Source organism: Brassica napus, chromosome A7 (genome assembly GCF_020379485.1).
Source record: "Brassica napus cultivar Da-Ae chromosome A7, Da-Ae, whole genome shotgun sequence".
Lineage (NCBI taxonomy): Eukaryota > Viridiplantae > Streptophyta > Magnoliopsida > Brassicales > Brassicaceae > Brassica > Brassica napus.
In genome coordinates, this window is record NC_063440.1 from 13,877,178 (window position 1) to 13,895,188 (window position 18,011).

General features: G+C 39.4%; 3 protein-coding genes across 3 annotated transcripts; 2 read left to right on the top strand and 1 right to left on the bottom strand.

The window, feature by feature from the left end:
• The first annotated feature begins 332 nt into the window (after positions 1–332).
• On the top strand, positions 333–2,339 carry LOC106439919 (tRNA-dihydrouridine(16/17) synthase [NAD(P)(+)]-like). The gene is made up of 3 exons (XM_013881466.3): positions 333–858; positions 942–1,048; positions 1,443–2,339. Exons 1-3 carry the CDS (start codon positions 436–438, stop codon positions 2,188–2,190), a joined length of 1,278 nt encoding a protein of 425 aa, XP_013736920.2. The 5' UTR covers positions 333–435; the 3' UTR covers positions 2,191–2,339.
• Positions 2,340–3,506: 1,167 nt separating this feature from the next.
• Positions 3,507–4,783, bottom strand: LOC106366785 (protein IRX15-LIKE). Its single transcript, XM_013806447.3, has one exon. The coding sequence runs from the start codon at positions 4,661–4,663 to the stop codon at positions 3,716–3,718; it is 948 nt and encodes a 315-aa protein (XP_013661901.1). The 5' UTR covers positions 4,664–4,783; the 3' UTR covers positions 3,507–3,715.
• A 9,898-nt stretch (positions 4,784–14,681) lies between these two features.
• On the top strand, positions 14,682–17,644 carry LOC106366784 (probable inactive receptor kinase At5g67200). The gene is made up of 2 exons (XM_013806445.3): positions 14,682–16,296; positions 16,905–17,644. The coding sequence occupies exons 1-2, from the start codon at positions 14,808–14,810 to the stop codon at positions 17,471–17,473; spliced, it is 2,058 nt and encodes a 685-aa protein (XP_013661899.1). The 5' UTR covers positions 14,682–14,807; the 3' UTR covers positions 17,474–17,644.
• Positions 17,645–18,011: the final 367 nt, after the last annotated feature.

Sequence of the window (18,011 nt, forward strand, 5' to 3'; positions counted from 1 at the left end):
TGGAGTGATGATTAAGGAGGTGATTCGGGGGTAAAGCACGTGTTTAATGAGGGAGATGTGACGCTGATGATTGGCAACGGAAGAATAATAAGCCGTACGATTTTGGTTTCTGTTGAAGTTTTATTTCTAAGCAAAGGTTGCTTGTGGATTATATATAGCACATCATTTTCTACATATTTATACAAACATGTTCAATAAAATGGAAAATATTTCTATTTTAAATGTCGCAAACCTTAATTTATTGTTTTTTCTCGTCTACAGCTGTATAATAACAACTGGACTACAAATTCAATGCCGATAGAAACCCATGCCTTAATCTTTATCCATAAGGCCCATTAAAGGCCCAAAAAATTAGAACCACAACTTTAAAACGATTCGCTTCAACCCCTAATCTATGGCGGCGGCGGCGATGTATAGCTCCACCGTCGTCAGTTCATGAAACCCTCGTCTCTTTCTCTTCTCAAGTTTCTCCGGACCCAAGACTCTCCCCTCTTACGAACCCGAACAATGACACTTACATCGAATCCATCGCCAGTGCGTGACGATCTCCTCTGCTCGAACCAGCAGCAGCAGCAGAGTGATGCGCAGATTGAGAAGCCGCCGGAAGCAGCAGCACCAGCAAGCTTGGGCGCTCCAGGTCGAGTATTGAGCATTGATACAAGGGTGGAGCAGGCCTGGGCGCACTGGAAGAAGCTGGGTAGACCGAAGTATATAGTAGCTCCAATGGTGGATAACTCAGAGCTTCCGTTTAGATTGCTCTGTCAAAAATACGGAGCTCAGGCTGCTTACACACCGATGCTGCACTCTAGGATCTTCACCGAGACTGATAATCGAAACAAGGAATTCACCACTTGTGAGGTATAATCAATCACTCTCTCATGATTCAATTGTTTCAGTTCGAAACCGTTGTTACTTATGTTTTTTTTTAATGGGTGTTGTAGGAGGACAGGCCGTTGTTTGTGCAGTTCTGTGCTAACGATCCTGATACTCTCTTGGAAGCTGCAAAGAAAGTCGCACCTTACTGCGATTATGTTGATATCAACTTAGGGTAACTTCGCTTCTTTATCTTCACGTCTTTGTGTATTAGGAGGATTCTTCAATAAAGATGGAATCTTTATCGCATCACTGTTGAAGTTATGTTAGTTCACACATAGTATAATGATTTAGTTTCGGAGATTATGGAAATGATTGAGTTCAATGAGTGTTAGTAGTTTCAATCTTCAATAAAGATCCAATTTTTATCTCAGCACTGTTCAAGTTTTGTTAGTTTAGACATAGAACATTGATTTGGATCCGTAGATTGTGGAAATGTTAAGAGTTCAATGAGTGTTAGTAGCTTTAAATTCAGTGATTTGGGTGCCGTTAGAGCACAGTGACCTTAAGAGTAGTTTGAAGCTTGGTTTATTGAGTTGTTAAGATTGTTTGGGGCGTTTTGGTTTCAGGTGTCCTCAACGTATAGCGAGGCGAGGGAACTATGGTGCATTCTTGATGGATAATCTTCCTTTGGTGAAATCACTTGTTGAAAAGTTAGCTCAGAACCTCACTGTTCCTGTCTCCTGCAAGATCCGGATTTTCCCTAACCTTCAAGATACGCTCAACTACGCCAAGATGCTTGAAGACGCTGGTTGCTCGCTGCTAGCGGTTCACGGCCGGACCAGAGATGAGAAAGACGGTAAAAAGTTCAGAGCCGATTGGGGCGCCATCAAGGAGGTGAGAAACGCTCTGAGAATCCCTGTTTTAGCCAATGGGAATGTGAGATGCATTGAAGATGTGGAGGACTGCATCAAAGAGACGGGCGTTGAAGGTGTTCTTTCCGCTGAGACGCTTCTTGAAAACCCGGCGGTCTTTGCCGGGTTTAGAACAGCTGAATGGGCTAAAGATAATGAAGGAGAGGGATACGTCGATGGAGGGTTAGATCAGGGAGATTTAGCTGTTGAGTATTTGAAGTTATGTGAGAAACATCCGGTTCCTTGGAGGATGATTCGGTCTCACGTGCATAAGATGTTGGGAGATTGGTTTAGAGTGCATCCACAGGTTAGGGAGCAGCTTAATGCTCAGAACATTTTGACGTTTGAGTTTCTGTATGGTCTTGTGGATCAGTTAAAAGAGCTTGGTGGACGAGTTCCACTCTACAAGAAAAGGAAGATAGATACCCTACAAGAGTCTCCACAAAAGGATTTAGAGAGTTGAATCTATACGTTCTTGATTCATTGTGATTTTTATGTTGTATCTCCAAATACTTTTTGAATTAAAAGTGTTACTTACTCCCTATAATTCATTTTAAAATGTCATTTTAACACTTTTTGTTATTTTCAAATTTCAGTACAACATTCCACTTATTTTAAGCTTAATATATTAATTTCTAAATAATTTTATATTCTCAAATACTATTAGTTAAAAATGTGTAACTAATAACATAAATACATTTCAATTATTTTTTAAAAATTGTGAAATATCAAAAATATACATATGGATGGATATAAATTAAATGTTAGATTAATATTTTTTGTAGCTAAGTTCCTTCTCAAGAATATAGGGGTGGGCACTTCGGTTATTTTATCGGTTCGGTTCGAGTTTGGTTCGGTTTGGTTAGTTCAGTTCTAGATTTTTTTCAGCTGAAGTAAACCATAGTTAGTTTGGTTTGGATCGATTTCGGTTCGGTTATGTTCGGTTCGGTTTATATTCGGTTTGGTTCATATTCAATTCGGTTTGTATTTCGGTTCGGTTCAGTTTAATCGGATTTTTCTTAGTTTATTTATTGTACAAGAAATTATGTTTTAATACATAAATATATGGTTGTCATGAAATAATCATGTTGGTCATAATAAAAAATTAAGTATGTAAATTAAATTCAATATAAAACCAAAATAAAAACCTTTTAAAATGTTACAAATATAGTTTATAACTTTATAAGAATTCAATCAAACAAAAATTAACTAAATAAAAAGAAAAAAACAATATTTTTGTCTCTTAAGAATTAAAAAAAGCATGTAATAAGTCATCTTCCATGTGATATCATCAAAAAAAGCTGCAACGAATCAATAATTAGTATATGTTATATATATACTATACGAGTATTTATCTATATTTTTACTATAACTCTACACCCATGATTCCATATTGTTCTTTTCACTAACAAAAATTGAAAACATAACACGTCTTTGAGAGAAATACAATAATGGTTACACAAAAGCATGAAACCGTATAACAAATTATATTAGTTTCATGGAAATCAAATTATATTAGGATTTTCTTAGTGTAAAAGGAAATTACGTGGGCTTAATCTTAGGATTTTAATTTACTAATATTTTTAATTTAAATAACTATAAAACACTTCGGTTTATCGGTTCGGTTCGGTTTAAACTGAACTGAACTGAACCGTTCGGGTTGGGAAAATCTTCAACCGAATGATTTGAAATAAACTTTGATTTGGTTCGAATCAGTTTCGGTTCGGTCGGTTCAGTTCGATCGGTTCGGTTCGGTTTTTTTGCCCACCCCTAAGAATATACGTTTTTGTAAAGTTTTAATTGATTGAAATTTTCACATGGGTCAAAGATTTGAATATTACAGTACAGTAGGAGAAAAGATACAAAGGTGGAAAAAACAAGGTTTTTATTTTACTGAAACTCCTCCGCGATTGACGTTGTCAACCACCAGGTCCACCACCGTCGTCTGTCTGTTGATTGCTCTCCACAAGATTTAGCGCACATTTTACTCAAGGGGACGGAGACGCAGGGCGTTTCTTACGATCACGACAGAACTGCGTGCTGTTCTTATCCATCCTCTCCAAAACGTAGTGCGCAAGCATGTCGTTAGATTCCACAAGATTCTCCCGACAAAGAAACTCATCGCCACAAAGTCTCTCGATCTCTCTGTAATAATCGTGAACGAACACATGCGTCTTGTGATTCCCTCCGGATTTTTTGCTCCGAGCAAGGACCGCCGCCGTGAAGATCGACGACATCCTTCCCGGCACATCTCCACCGTCGCCGCGTGGTCCGTCGACTAAGATCACATCCCAGTCGAGATCGTAGACGTGGTTCGGCAAGTCGTTGAGACCGAGTTTGCAGTCGGAGAAGAGAAGATTCTGCACGGGACGACACTCGTTCCTCGCCGCCTCTTTGACCGCCGACACAAGCTCACGCGCCTCGCGCGCCTTCGTCGTGTACTGAACGTCGAACACTTCGATCTCCGGGTGGATTTCTTCGAAGTAAGCCGCGTAGTAACGGTTCTCTTCGATGTACACGGTCCGTCCGTTGTGGTTCAGCGATTTCCAGAGGAGCGTTTCGTGCGTTAGGCCGAAAACGAGGAGATTGCACGGCGGAGCGCAGCGGCGGAGGACGTCGGAGATCGATTTCATCTCTCCGTATGACATGTGGAAGCTGTCGTTAGATCTCGACGCGTAGTGGAGCAGAGCATTGATGGCGCTCGTTGGCAACTGAGAGGTCGGAGTGTTGGAGACGGCTGAGTTGACGACGGAGGAGACGACGGTGCTGTTTTTGGAAGAGATGATGGTGTCGGTGGTGTAGAGTAGAGTGAGTAGAAAAGCGATGGTGAAGAAAGAGACAAAAGCGAGAAGCCATAGACGATTTGAGCTTGTTTGTTTTTGAATGTATGGATGAACAAGTATGAGCTTCGTGTTTGTGTTTCCTCCGCTTTTCATTTTTCTTACCTCTGTTTTTTTGTTTTGTTCCTTTTTGTCAGAGGAAGAAACGAAGCGAATGACTCCGTTTTAAAAGTGGTTTTGCGAAGTATTAAAAACCAAATATTTGAAGTAGAACCTATCAGAGACTGACGACGATTGGTCAATCCTATAATATATAATTTTAATATTCTATAATATTAATTGATCGCTCTGGAATTTTTATTAATTCTGTGTAACCTTTCCTTAAAATATTTGTTTCGTTTATGATATTTCTGAAAGCGACATTTCTCTAATACAAATTAACAAGATAACATTTATCTAACAAGGAGATTACCTAATTCACAAATTACAGTAAGCTTTTTTATTTTTGAACAACCTCAGTAAGCTATATTTTTGTCAACACACAATATACTAAATAAGATTTTCTTTTTTTATCATAAACTAAATAAGATTTAAATACTGGAAGTGCGACTAAAGGAGTTTTGTTCAAATTTGCAAAGAGGAACATTGAAAGTTAAATACGTTGTTCACTGATTTTTGTGTGTAGTTGTATGAACATCTTCAAAAAAAACTCTATAATTTCAAATATTAAGTTTTTTGATCTTCAAAAAAAATTTTAATTTAAAAAAAAATATGAAGTTTCACTATGCAAAACTCTAAATTTGAAGTTTTATCTTTTTATTTTCATTTTATTCCTTATAATTAATTATACATCACATTTATAATTTCTATGTAGTTTTTCGTTTACCATTTTAATCTTTAAAATTTTTATATATCGGAAATATTTCAAATTTATTTTTATAAATTTTACACATAAAATTAAATAAATTTTTTTAATAAGATTTATAATATTTTAAAACTAGAATTAGGCAACAAGAATATTACAAAAGAAACTTAATAATTTTTTAAAAAAGTTATACATGAAGACATAATTATCACGCAAATTTTGAATATTATAACAATACTAGTAGTCTAGTAAATTTTCTCTAGAACCTTTAAAATATTGTCCAAACAAATTTTGTGTAACCAAAGATGTAACATTATAGAAATAATTTTATGGAATAATTTGGTATTTTGCTTGTGTTTAAATATTTAATTATTTAATTATTTATTTATATTTATAATTTTATATTTTAGTGTAATATTTTATTAATTAATATTACTGTAATATTTTTATATATGTGCTAATTATTTGTAAAAAATTTATGGATTTATATTAATTATGACAAATACAAAGATCATAGGGTAAATTACAAATAATTTTTAAATTAAATTTAAATTTTTGTTGGAGAAAAACACTTTGAAATTTCATATATAGAATTTTGAAAACTCTAAAATAGAGAGATTTTTTTTTCTTGACTGATTTATGTGTAGATCTTTCTTTATGTGTAGTTGTAAGACATAAATTTTTGTGTAGTTGCAAGACATAAATTTACCATAATAAATTTAAATGCGACTTGTGGTTTTTATGTGTAGATCTTTATGTGTTACAACATAATTTTTTATGTGTAGTTGTAACTTGTAAGACATAAGTTTACCATAATAATTTAAAACTGAACGAGAAAAAATAATTAACGACTTATATTAATTACTAGAGTCCCTAATAATTAACAAGATCTTTAAACTATAATGCGACTTGTAATTTTTATGTGTAGATCTTTATGTGTAGTTGTAACTTGTAAGACATAAATCTTTGCGTATTTTTAAGACATAAATTTACCATAATAATTTTAAACTGAATGAGAATAAATAAATAAACAACTTATATTCATTATCAACAAGATCTTTAAACTATAATGCGACTTGTGGTTTGTTGGGAAAAATACAAATTTAGCGAAACTGAGATATAATAAAACTAAAACAACAAATGTTAATTCTTGGTTATATTGATAAAGTAATAAGAAAATTGTAAATAATTAAAGAGGGTGTGTTTGTGTTAGGAGGTGGTTGTACCGTATATGCATGGAGCTGGTGGGAGGAAGAAGAAGGGAGAAGAGAGGTGTCGGCGTTTTGGTTACTGCAAAGTGACACCATAACTAATTTACAGTCCACATGTCTTTGTCCCTTCTTCTTCTCTTTGTTTTCTTTCTTACGAAATAATATTTAAAACTAATGCATTTAAATATTATTATCATGTAACAATGTTGTTATTAAAATGGTGTTTAAAATATAGATGCTCAACATAAACAAAGTAAACGCCACATACCAGAGCCAATAGAGACTAGGAGAAACCAGCTTTATCATATCCTTTAATAACTCACTAAACTGAGTTAAAAGAACTTTAAAACTAACCAATTTACCATGTGGTGTAAACTGTAAACATATTTTTTGTGAAGTATCAAATTCTATATGTTCAATGAAGAAAAAGAGTGCTGAGCGAGTGGGATATAAGTCTATAAATAGATGCTCACTAATTTAAATACTCTATATTTATAACATAACAAAAGTTGTGTGGTGATAGTGTGAGGTTATCTAACAATCTCTCTCTCTCTCTCTCTCTCTCTCTCTCTCTCTCTCTCTCTCTCTCTCTCTCTCTCTCTCTCTCTCTCTCTCTCTCTCTCTCTCTCTCTCTCTCTCTCTCTCTCTCTCTCTCTCTACCATTATATTCTCTCTCTTAGATCTTTCACAGAAAGAGATGTGATGAGAGTTTCGATCGCCGGTTCCTTTCCGACATAAGACTTCCGTGAGGTTGGGCTTTGACTCTAGCAATCGGTGGCTAACACAGCACCGGTTGGCCGGTTTTTGTCTCTAGAGTCATCACTTTCCGTGATGATTGCTAGCTTCTCACCAGATCTTTCCGGTTACATTTCGATTTTCTCTTCATGTGGCTTCTCCGAAAAGTTGGAGGTGGTTGGATTGATCGATGATGATTGATGTTTCTTTCCATAGAATAGATCTAGTGGACGATTTGGTTTCGTTGAAGATTGCTCAGGTTGAACGGTTCTTAATCGATTGGTGTGATGAATATATTTATGTGTGTTTGGTGACTTGATGTCTTTGGATAAGATCTCGATTGGTCGGGTTCTATGATGACGTAAATCAGGCGATGATGGTGTATGTTGTTGAAACCGTTGTGGTTTTTTTTATCGTGGTCATGGCTCCGTAGGTTTCGGTGGGCGGCCGGTTGGTTTCCGGCGATGATCCTCAAGTCGGTGAAGGCGGTGGAAGTTCTTTCAGCACGTGTCATTTCGTCCTTGTCTGTTTTGACACGTTGTTGAGGTTTGACACGTTTTTTGGGATAGTCTGTTATTAGGTCATTGTTGGCCCTCTGTTTTTTAAGTTTTATGTCGTCAGGTTTGTTTGTTAGGTTTGCTTTTTTAGGCCTTTTGTGTTTTAAAAAAAAACATGTTCAATAAATAATCAGTTGGCTGAAAAAAAAGTGGTGATAGTGTGAGGATTAAGCATAAATAATCACACATCAACATTCACGAGGAGGCCATTTAGGGGGTGTTATTCAATATGGTAATTTAATGGAATTAGATGTACTTTAATTCCCAAACAAAATCACGTGTTATTCAATTGTGTATTTGTAAAAGTGAATTAAAATCCCTTGTTATTCAATGTTCAACTGATTTTGTTAGAATTCAGTTGTTTTAGATTTTAATGGACTTTTATGTTTAAAGCAAGAGTAAAACAATTACGTATTTTTCCTCTGGTTTTAGGAAGGATTTCAAATATACTCTGTTATTTCTTCTCGTCTCTATTTTATGTCTCTCTCTCTCTCTGCAAAATGTGTATTCGATTAATATTTTTGTGTGAAAACTCAAAAACATAATTCGATTCTTCATCCAAAAGGACAAACATAAAAATATCTTTTAAATTTTGGGTAACTCAAAATCAAAACAAGAAAAAACAACGTGTGTATGACAGTTTTGAAAGACATTCTGATGTGTTCATATTGCAAATCTTATTAATCGAAAAGTTCTCTAGAAATATATATTTTCTGAAACTTGGGTAGTTTTAAAAATAAAAAATTCCATAGCAATGAATTACAATGAAATCTACTTGCCTTGCATTGAATCCATTAGAACTTAAACGTTTGGAGCTGACTTCTTTTCCATTTGAATTACAATAAACTCCACTAAAATTCATCTTTATCTTGTAAAGAATCCAATCAAATCCACTGAAAGACTCCTAACTATAGACCTACAAGTAATGTAAGGGTATAGATGTAAATCTATGTATGAATACCCTACTGTATACATGTATAAATACCTGTACAAAGACAATGTATAATAATAAGACTCCAAAGTTATATGGTATCAGAGCAGTCTCAAATAACCTAATATTCTTTTTCTGCCGCCACTTAACAACATTCAAAAACAATGTCTTCTTCTTCCCCAGTTTCAGTCAACCAAGCTGTCATCATCAACGATCAAACCTTGCTCAGTGTCAACATGACCAACGTGGCCAAACTCACCAACACTAACTACTTGATGTGGAGCCGTCAAGTCCATGCGCTCTTTGACGGTTATGAACTAGCGGGCTATCTTGATGGATCCTCTCCTCTTCCGGCTGCAACAATCACCACAGACGGTGTCACCACTGTCAACCCGCAATATGCCCACTGCAAGTGCCAGGACAAGCTGATCTATAGTGCGTTACTAGGCGCTATAACCCCCACCATCCAGCCACTGCTTTCCCGTGCTGAAACCGCAGCTCAGATCTGGGAGATCCTTGCGTCCATCTACGCTAAACCCAGCAGGGCGCACATCAAACAGATCCGTCAACAACTCAAAGAATGGAAGAAAGGTACCAAATCGATTGATGAATATGTACAAGGACTGGTTACCAGATTTGATCAACTTGCGATTCTTGGTAAACCTCTTGACCATGAGGATCAAGTGGAATTCGTGGTGGATGGTCTGCCGGATGATTATAAAACTGTCATTGATCAGATTGAAAGCAAGGATGAAACACCTCTGATCAACGAGATTCATGAAAGGCTTCTTAATCAAGAAGCAAAACTTCATGTCTCCAGTGTCGCTGCACCAGTCCCTGTCACAGCCAACATGGCCACACACCGCAACAACAGTGGTCGCAACTTCAACAACAACAAATACCAAAACAACAGAAACAATCAACGTCAGCAAAACTGGCAACAAGCGTCTCCACAAAGAAGTGATGGTTACTCACCGAGACCATATCAAGGACGATGTCAGATATGCTCTGTTCATGGACATAGCGCCCGCAGGTGTCCTCAGCTCCAGCAATCGCACCAGCGATCAGGCACAGAGATGATGCAACGTCAGACACCGTTCACACCATGGCAACCTCGAGCAAACTTGTCTGTCGGACCTGGTTACACAGCCAACAACTGGCTCTTGGACAGCGGAGCTACTCACCATATCACAAGTGACCTCCACAATCTGTCCCTACACCAGCCATACGGTGGAGGCGATGAAGTCCTCATTGGTGATGGATCCGGTCTCACAATCTCGCATACTGGTTCAACTATCTTACCCTCAACTTCTAGACCCTTAGCTTTAAATAAAGTTCTTTATGTCCCTCAGATACACAAAAACCTTATCTCAGTTTATAAACTATGCAATACTAACCGTGTCTCTGTGGAATTCTTTCCGGCGCATTTCCAGGTGAAGGATCTCAGCACGGGGGCCCCGTTACTCCAAGGGAGAACTAAGGAAGAGCTCTATGAGTGGCCTCTGACACTGAATGCGACCGCCCTCTATTCATCCCCATCACCAAAAACAACCTCAACCTCATGGCATTCAAGACTTGGCCACCCTTCTTCTACTATCTTAAGCAAACTTATTTCCAGTTTTTCATTACCTATTTCTCATTCTTCCAATAAAAACTTGTCTTGCACTCACTGTCTTATTAATAAAAGCCATAAATTGCCTTTTGCTCAGACTTCTATCTCCTCAAATCGTCCTCTCCAATATCTCTTCTCTGATGTCTGGAGTTCACCAATACATTCTGTTGAGAACCACCGATATTTCCTTATACTTGTTGACCACTATACCAGATACACCTGGTTCTACCCACTCAAACAAAAGTCCCAAGTCTATGCCACCTTCACTGCCTTCAAAGCCTTGGTAGAGAACCATTTTCAAACCAAGATCGGTGCTCTGTATTCTGACAACGGAGGCGAGTTTATCGTTCTCAGACCTTACCTCACACAACATGGTATCTCTCACCTCACTACACCTCCCCATACACCAGAACACAATGGATTGTCTGAGAGGCGACACCGCCACATTGTGGAAACAGGCATGACGCTTCTCTCCCAGTCTGGAGTTCCAAAAGAATACTGGCAGTATGCATTTGCTACAGCCGTGTATCTAATCAATAGACAGCCAACGCCAATCCTCAATCATGAGTCGCCGTACAACAAGCTCTTCAACAGACCCCCGAACTACAACCGGCTTCGCATCTTTGGCTGTGTTTGCTACCCCTGGCTCAAGCCTTATAATTCACACAAGCTCCAAGAGAAGTCCAAAGCTTGCGTCTTCCTCGGATACTCTCTCACCCAGTCAGCGTACTTGTGCCTTGACACCACCACAAATCGATTATATGTCTCACGACATGTTCAATTCGATGAGTCCACCTTTCCCTTTAAATCACAGACATCAAACAAAAGTACTGTACAAGACGAACCTGAAACCTCCGTCCCTTATCAGTCGCCAGTTACAGAGGTCCCTCACAGAGCTTCTCCCACTGCTCCACCCACACAGAGAAACGCGGCCCCCAGCTCGGACCTTCCCGGTCAGTCGTCACAACCACCACCGACTACTGTCTCTGCGCCGGAGATTTCACGACATCCCACACCGTTGACAACAGTTCCAGGTTCTATCTCTTCAACCTTAATACCTTCCTCTAATATCCAGGCCCAAGAACCCATAGGCCCAACTCCAACCTCTACTACAAACCCAACAACATTATCTCAACCTCAGCCTCAACTTAATAACCCACAACCACCCTCTGAGCCCACAAACACAACCCAAACAGCTCCTACATCTCCTGTTCGTATGCGTACACGATCTCAAAATAATATATCCAAACCAAACAAGAAATTCCTTCTTCAAACCATAACCCGACCCCACCTTAAGCCTGAACCCAGAACAATTAACCAGGCCATGCGAGATGTAGACTGGAGAAAATCAGCAACTCAAGAATTCAACGCCCAAGTTCAAAACAGAACATGGGATCTTGTTCCCTCACATCCCTCTCAAAATGTCATTGGTTGTCGCTGGATTTTTACCACTAAACTGTTACCTAATGGAACTCTTGACAGGTACAAATCACGTCTAGTGGGAAAAGGCTACAACCAGCAATATGGGATCGACTATGACGATACCTTCAGTCCCGTCGTCAAGTCAACAACCATCAGACTTGTTCTTGGACTTGCGGAAAGTAAGCAGTGGCCTTTGCGACAATTGGATGTCAATCATGCCTTCCTCCAAGCAAAATTAACTGAAGAAGTCTACATGGAACAACCTCCGGGCTTCGTAGATCCTGACAAACCAAACCACGTCTGCCGTCTAAACAAAGCGATCTATGGCTTGAAGCAAGCTCCGCGCGCATGGTATCATGAACTTCGACAGCACCTCATCCAGAATGGCTTCACCAACTCAGTATCGGACACCTCTTTGTTTATTCTCAGGCAGGGTAAAGACATTGCATATCTTCTCGTATATGTAGATGATATTGTCGTTACGGGAAGCTCGACATCGCTTGTTGCTAACATCATCAAATCGCTCTCCAATCGGTTTTCTCTCAAAGATATGGGTGATCTTCATTACTTTCTTGGCATTGAAGTCACCATAACAAAACAGGGGCTGCATCTTATGCAAAAGAAATACACAACAGACATCCTCACTCGCTACAACATGCTGGACGCGAAACCCGTTTCAACTCCACTCGCCACCACACCAAAGCTCACTCTCAAGACTGGACAACCGCTGCAAAACTCAACCCAGTATCGACAGTTGATTGGAGCACTACAATATCTAGCCTTTACTAGGCCAGACATTGCCTACGCACAACCGGTTGAGTCAGTTTATGCATCAACCAACTGATGCTCACTGGACAGCAGCCAAGCGTGTGCTCAGGTATCTCTCAGGCACTACTACACATGGTATTCTCCTTCGTCGTCACAATCCTTTCACACTTCATGCCTTCTGCGACGCCGATTGGGCAGGCGATACTGATGACTACATATCAACCAACGGATACATCATTTACCTTGGTAGCCAACCCATTTCCTGGTCCTCTAAGAAACAAAGTGGTGTTGCTCGATCCTCAACCGAAGCAGAATACAGATCAGTGGCAAACACGGCAGCAGAACTTCGTTGGCTCTGTTCTTTACTCTCTGAACTTGACATCAAACTCCCGGTTGCTCCAGTGATTTACTGCGACAATATTGGTGCAACGTACCTCTGTGCTAATCCTGTTTTTCACACTCGAATGAAGCACATCGCGCTAGATTATCACTTTGTGCGTGAACAAGTTCAGACAGGTGCTCTCCGCGTCAGTCATGTCTCAACCCACGATCAACTCGCGGATACATTAACAAAGCCATTGCCAAGAGTTCCATTCCAGCTAGCATGTGACAAGATTGGACTCACCAAGGTGCTCCATCTTGAGGGGGTGTATAGACCTACAAGTAATGTAAGGGTATAGATGTAAATCTATGTATGAATACCCTACTGTATACATGTATAAATACCTGTACAAAGACAATGTATAATAATAAGACTCCAAAATTATACTAACTACGGTTACATTGAATTCTTAATTCAATAACACCCCCTTAATCTCAGGTTGGACTTTGCCTTTCCCACAAAGGAATCATTTACTGAAATCAAGTTGCTATAACATGGCCCATATAATGTGTATTAATTTGGGCTTTATAAGTAGCCCATCCAGATTCAGGATTTGATACAGTATAATAGTATATGCTTATTTTGATATCCGAGGATTAGCTAGTTAAGTACGTATATTATCCACCTTTTGATGTGATACTGATATACGTAAGTCTAAAGTAATACTGGTGGGCGCTTCTTTTTAGAACTTATCTACAAAATGATGAAGTCAAAATCACTTTAGTTAGTTTTTCTCCGTATAGCCACCCATCACTTTATTCTTTAATTGATTAAAAACGAGAACTTAGTGAAGTCTTTAAAACTCTATGTTTAAGGAAATGACGTAAATGGAGAGTGGAGATGCTGTTTTGAGTCACACAAAAGCAGCACGCTCTGCTTAACTTGAATGATCTTTATAAAGAAAGTGCACCATGAAAAAGTGAGTACCAGTAAACAATATTTTCATCGTTTATTAAAATAAGAAAAACATAGAAGAGTGGGAACAAAGAGATTTTATGTGATTGGAGCCAAAGTCGAACAATGCCGTAGAATTCTCCAAACTTTGCCACAGTGTCAAATTGTCAATAACTATCACTATTAATTTTCCCCCAAATTTACATACACGACAACAGTCTTGTTTTGTTTTACGTTTTAGATATTAGAACCTCATTATTGTTTTTTGGTCGCAGAGGTAAAATTTAAGAAAAAAAAAAAAAAAAGGACCACACTTGCTTGGCTACGAGTCTAGTCGTTTCCCTACGGACTAATCAGCAACGACTATAGCCCCACTCACGGACTCACTCACACTTTCACTAGTGGCTCAAGACGCTAATTCCTACGCGCACTACCCACAGTCCCAATGCGATTCTTCTCGGAAAACATAATTTTGACCGCCTCGGGTAAAAATAAAAAAACACTCTTTTTTAAGAAATACATGATTCTGTTAAACCAACAGCGCAGTAACTTTTACTAGATGTTGTACTAGTATAAAGTTTACAAGATACGAAAAAATTATAAAAATGAACATAACAATAACGAAACTTACACGTACCATGTCATTTTCTCCTACCTACACAATTCAATGGAATGTTAGGTATAATTTGCACCATAAGTTACTATTTTTCACCAGAAAAATAAAAAAAAGTTAGTAGTATTTTTCATATTTTGTAAAGATCGTAATGCTGGAAAATAATAAAATTTATCGAGATCCTGTTGATACAAAATAAATATATTCACTGCCTAAAAACATTTCACCACAAGCACGTGATCCACTTCATAGCCCCAAACTCTCTCCTAGTCCAAACGGACAAAGAGCTTTGCAAAAAAAAAAAAAAAAAATGTCACTGAAGTTTTTTCTCTTCTTCCTCCTCCTCCTCCTCTTCCTCCATGTCTCCGCCGGATTCTCATCATCGGAGCCGAACTACTTCAACTCCTTGCTTCCTTCCGACGCAGTCGCTCTACTCTCTTTCAAATCCACCGCCGATCTCGACAACAAGCTCCTGTATTCCCTCACCGAGCGTTACGACTACTGCCAATGGCGCGGCGTCAAATGCGCACAGGGCCGCGTCGTTCGCCTTGTCCTCTCCGGCGTCGGCCTCCGTGGCTACTTCTCCTCCGCCACTCTTAGCCGCCTCGACCAGCTCCGAGTCCTGAGCCTCGAGAACAACTCCCTCTTCGGCCCCGTCCCCGATCTCTCCGCTCTCGTTAACCTTAAATCTCTCTTCCTCAGCCGGAACGAGTTCAACGGACCTTTCCCTCCTTCGATTCCTTCCCTTCACCGGTTAATGATCCTCTCTCTCTCCCACAACAACTTCACCGGTCAGATTCCAACTCAGATAACCGCTCTCGACCGGTTAACTTCATTAAATCTCGAGTCTAACCGCTTTAACGGCACGCTCCCGTCGCTTAACCAGTCGTTTCTGACGTCCTTCAACGTCTCCGTTAACAACTTAACGGGAGTCATCCCCGTTACACCGACTCTGTCTCGATTCGACGCGTCGTCGTTTAAGTCCAACCCGGGGCTGTGCGGGGAGATCATCAACCGAGCTTGCGCTTCTTCACGCTCTCCCTTCTTCGGGTCGAGTAACAACAAAACGTCGTCGTCTTCTTCCTCCTCGCAGGCTCCGTTGGGGCAAAGCGCGCAGGCGCAGAACGGAGGAGCGGTGGTTATCTCTCCGGTTGTTTCGAAGAAGAAAGGTAAAGAAAATGGGTTAGTACTGGGATTCACCGTCGGTCTCGCGTCGCTCATCGTCCTCGGTCTCTGCCTCGTCGTCTTCTCTCTAGTGATAAAGAAACAAACCAAAGACGAGATTTACGAACCGAGTCAAAAAGGAGACGCGTCATCCTCCTCTCACCAGAATCAAGCTCTGAGTACAAGAGCCGTACCAGTTTTGAATCCGAACTCAAACTCAAGCTCCGTGGAGAAGCTTCAGTTTCGAGCCGCCGCCGCCACGGAGCCGCAGAGCCGAGTCCCAAACAGCGGGAATCTGATCTTCTGCGGCGGGGGCGGGGAAGGAGGGGAGTCGAGTCAAGGGATGTACACTCTCGAGCAGCTGATGCGAGCCTCGGCGGAGCTTCTGGGGAGAGGATCGGTGGGGATTACGTACAAGGCGGTGTTTGATAACCAGCTCATCGTGACGGTGAAGAGACTAGACGCGGCTAAAACGGCGGTTACAAGCGAAGAGGCGTTCGAGAATCACATGGAGATTGTTGGTGGACTCAGGCACCAGAATCTTGTTCCGATTAGAGCTTACTTTCAGTCAAACGGAGAGAGACTCATCATCTTCGATTACCAACCCAATGGCAGCCTCTTCAATCTCATTCACGGTAACTCTTCTATCTTCCTAGGGTTTTAGTTTTGAACTCAGCGAGTCACCACCGAGTTGAAGATTTACTTTACTTTACATTAATTAAAGATCATTAGTTTAAGGTCTTAATCAATGATGACGTGAGAAATCGTAAGTTGTTTCGACTATACTTTATTTTAAAAAACTTAAAACCCTAAAGCGCACGAGTCTTTTCTGTGTGGCGGGTTTTGTGTTTGTGCACAGTTTAGTAGTGAGAACTTGATGAACTGAAGCTGACCACACAGCGACAATCGCGGGTCTTACTTTTTGTAATAATATTTATTTTTTTAAAAAGTTTTTGTTCGTTTGCTCTTTTTTCTTCTGAAGTCTTCGTTGAAATTACTTAGCATTAGTGGAAGAAGACAGAAACCTGGTGGAACTCTGTGCTTTTTTCTTCACGTGAAATCTCATCTTTTTGCCATCACTCTGTCTCTACACCTTGCGTTAGTGCCGGACAAATATTAAACTATTTTTTTTTTACATGCACTTGTTTGATGAACCTTACGAATTACATTAAGAGTGTTTGCTTCTTGCTCCTGTATTGGACCCAACACCAAATGTGACTAACTAACTCCAATATTTTCACAGGTTCTAGATCCTCGAGAGCAAAGCCATTACATTGGACATCATGTTTAAAGATTGCAGAAGATGTTGCCCAAGGCTTGTACTACATTCACCAAACATCGTCAGCATTAGTCCATGGAAACCTTAAATCAACTAACATCCTCCTCGGACATGACTTCGAAGCTTGTTTAACTGATTACTGCCTCAGCGTCTTAACAGATTCATCTTCTTCTTCTAATGATGATGATCCGGACTCTTCCTCTTACAAAGCCCCTGAGATCAGAAAATCATCTCGTAGACCAACTTCCAAATGCGACGTCTACTCGTTTGGTGTCTTGATCTTTGAGCTTTTGACCGGTAAGAACGCGTCCAGGCATCCGTTTATGGCGCCTCATGATATGCTTGATTGGGTTAGAGCAATGAGAGAAGAAGAGGAAGGAGCAGAGGATAATAGGCTTGGCATGATGACTGAAACAGCTTGTCTTTGCCGTGTGACGTCGCCCGAGCAAAGACCGACGATGAGACAAGTGATCAAGATGATTCAGGAGATTAAAGAGAGTGTTATGGCGGAAGAGAACGATCCTTTCCAGTGAAACCAATCTCGTAGGGCTTCCTCCGACCAGTTTTCCCAAGGGAGGGGGTTAATTTAGTCAAAAAGGAGAATATAGATGCGTAAATGTAATTTTCTTAGGATGTGGGGTCGGATTTGTAACATCGTTGAACTTTGCAGAGCAAAAGTCAAACAAAGATGCTTTTTTCGTCTTTTTCGTAGAATGACCTATTCAAAACCAGATGCGTTTGCCAAAATATCAATACTATTAAAAGTGAAGAAGTTTTAATAAATCTACTTTAAAAAGTTGTTTGGACTCTTTTATTAACTAATAATATTCTGGTTTTACTTTGATTTGGACAAACAATATGTTACCTTTAATTTCTCTAACAATCATTTAGTCAAAGCTTTTATTTATTGGACCCATATCTTTTTGTAAACGAAAAGATTATACCATATATATACTACCACATAAATTTGGTTCACGAAAATATAATATCACATACACTTTATTATACTCTTCTCTAAATATGTCTCATTAACTTCATAATTAAGATAAATTTAAAAATTATATATTATCT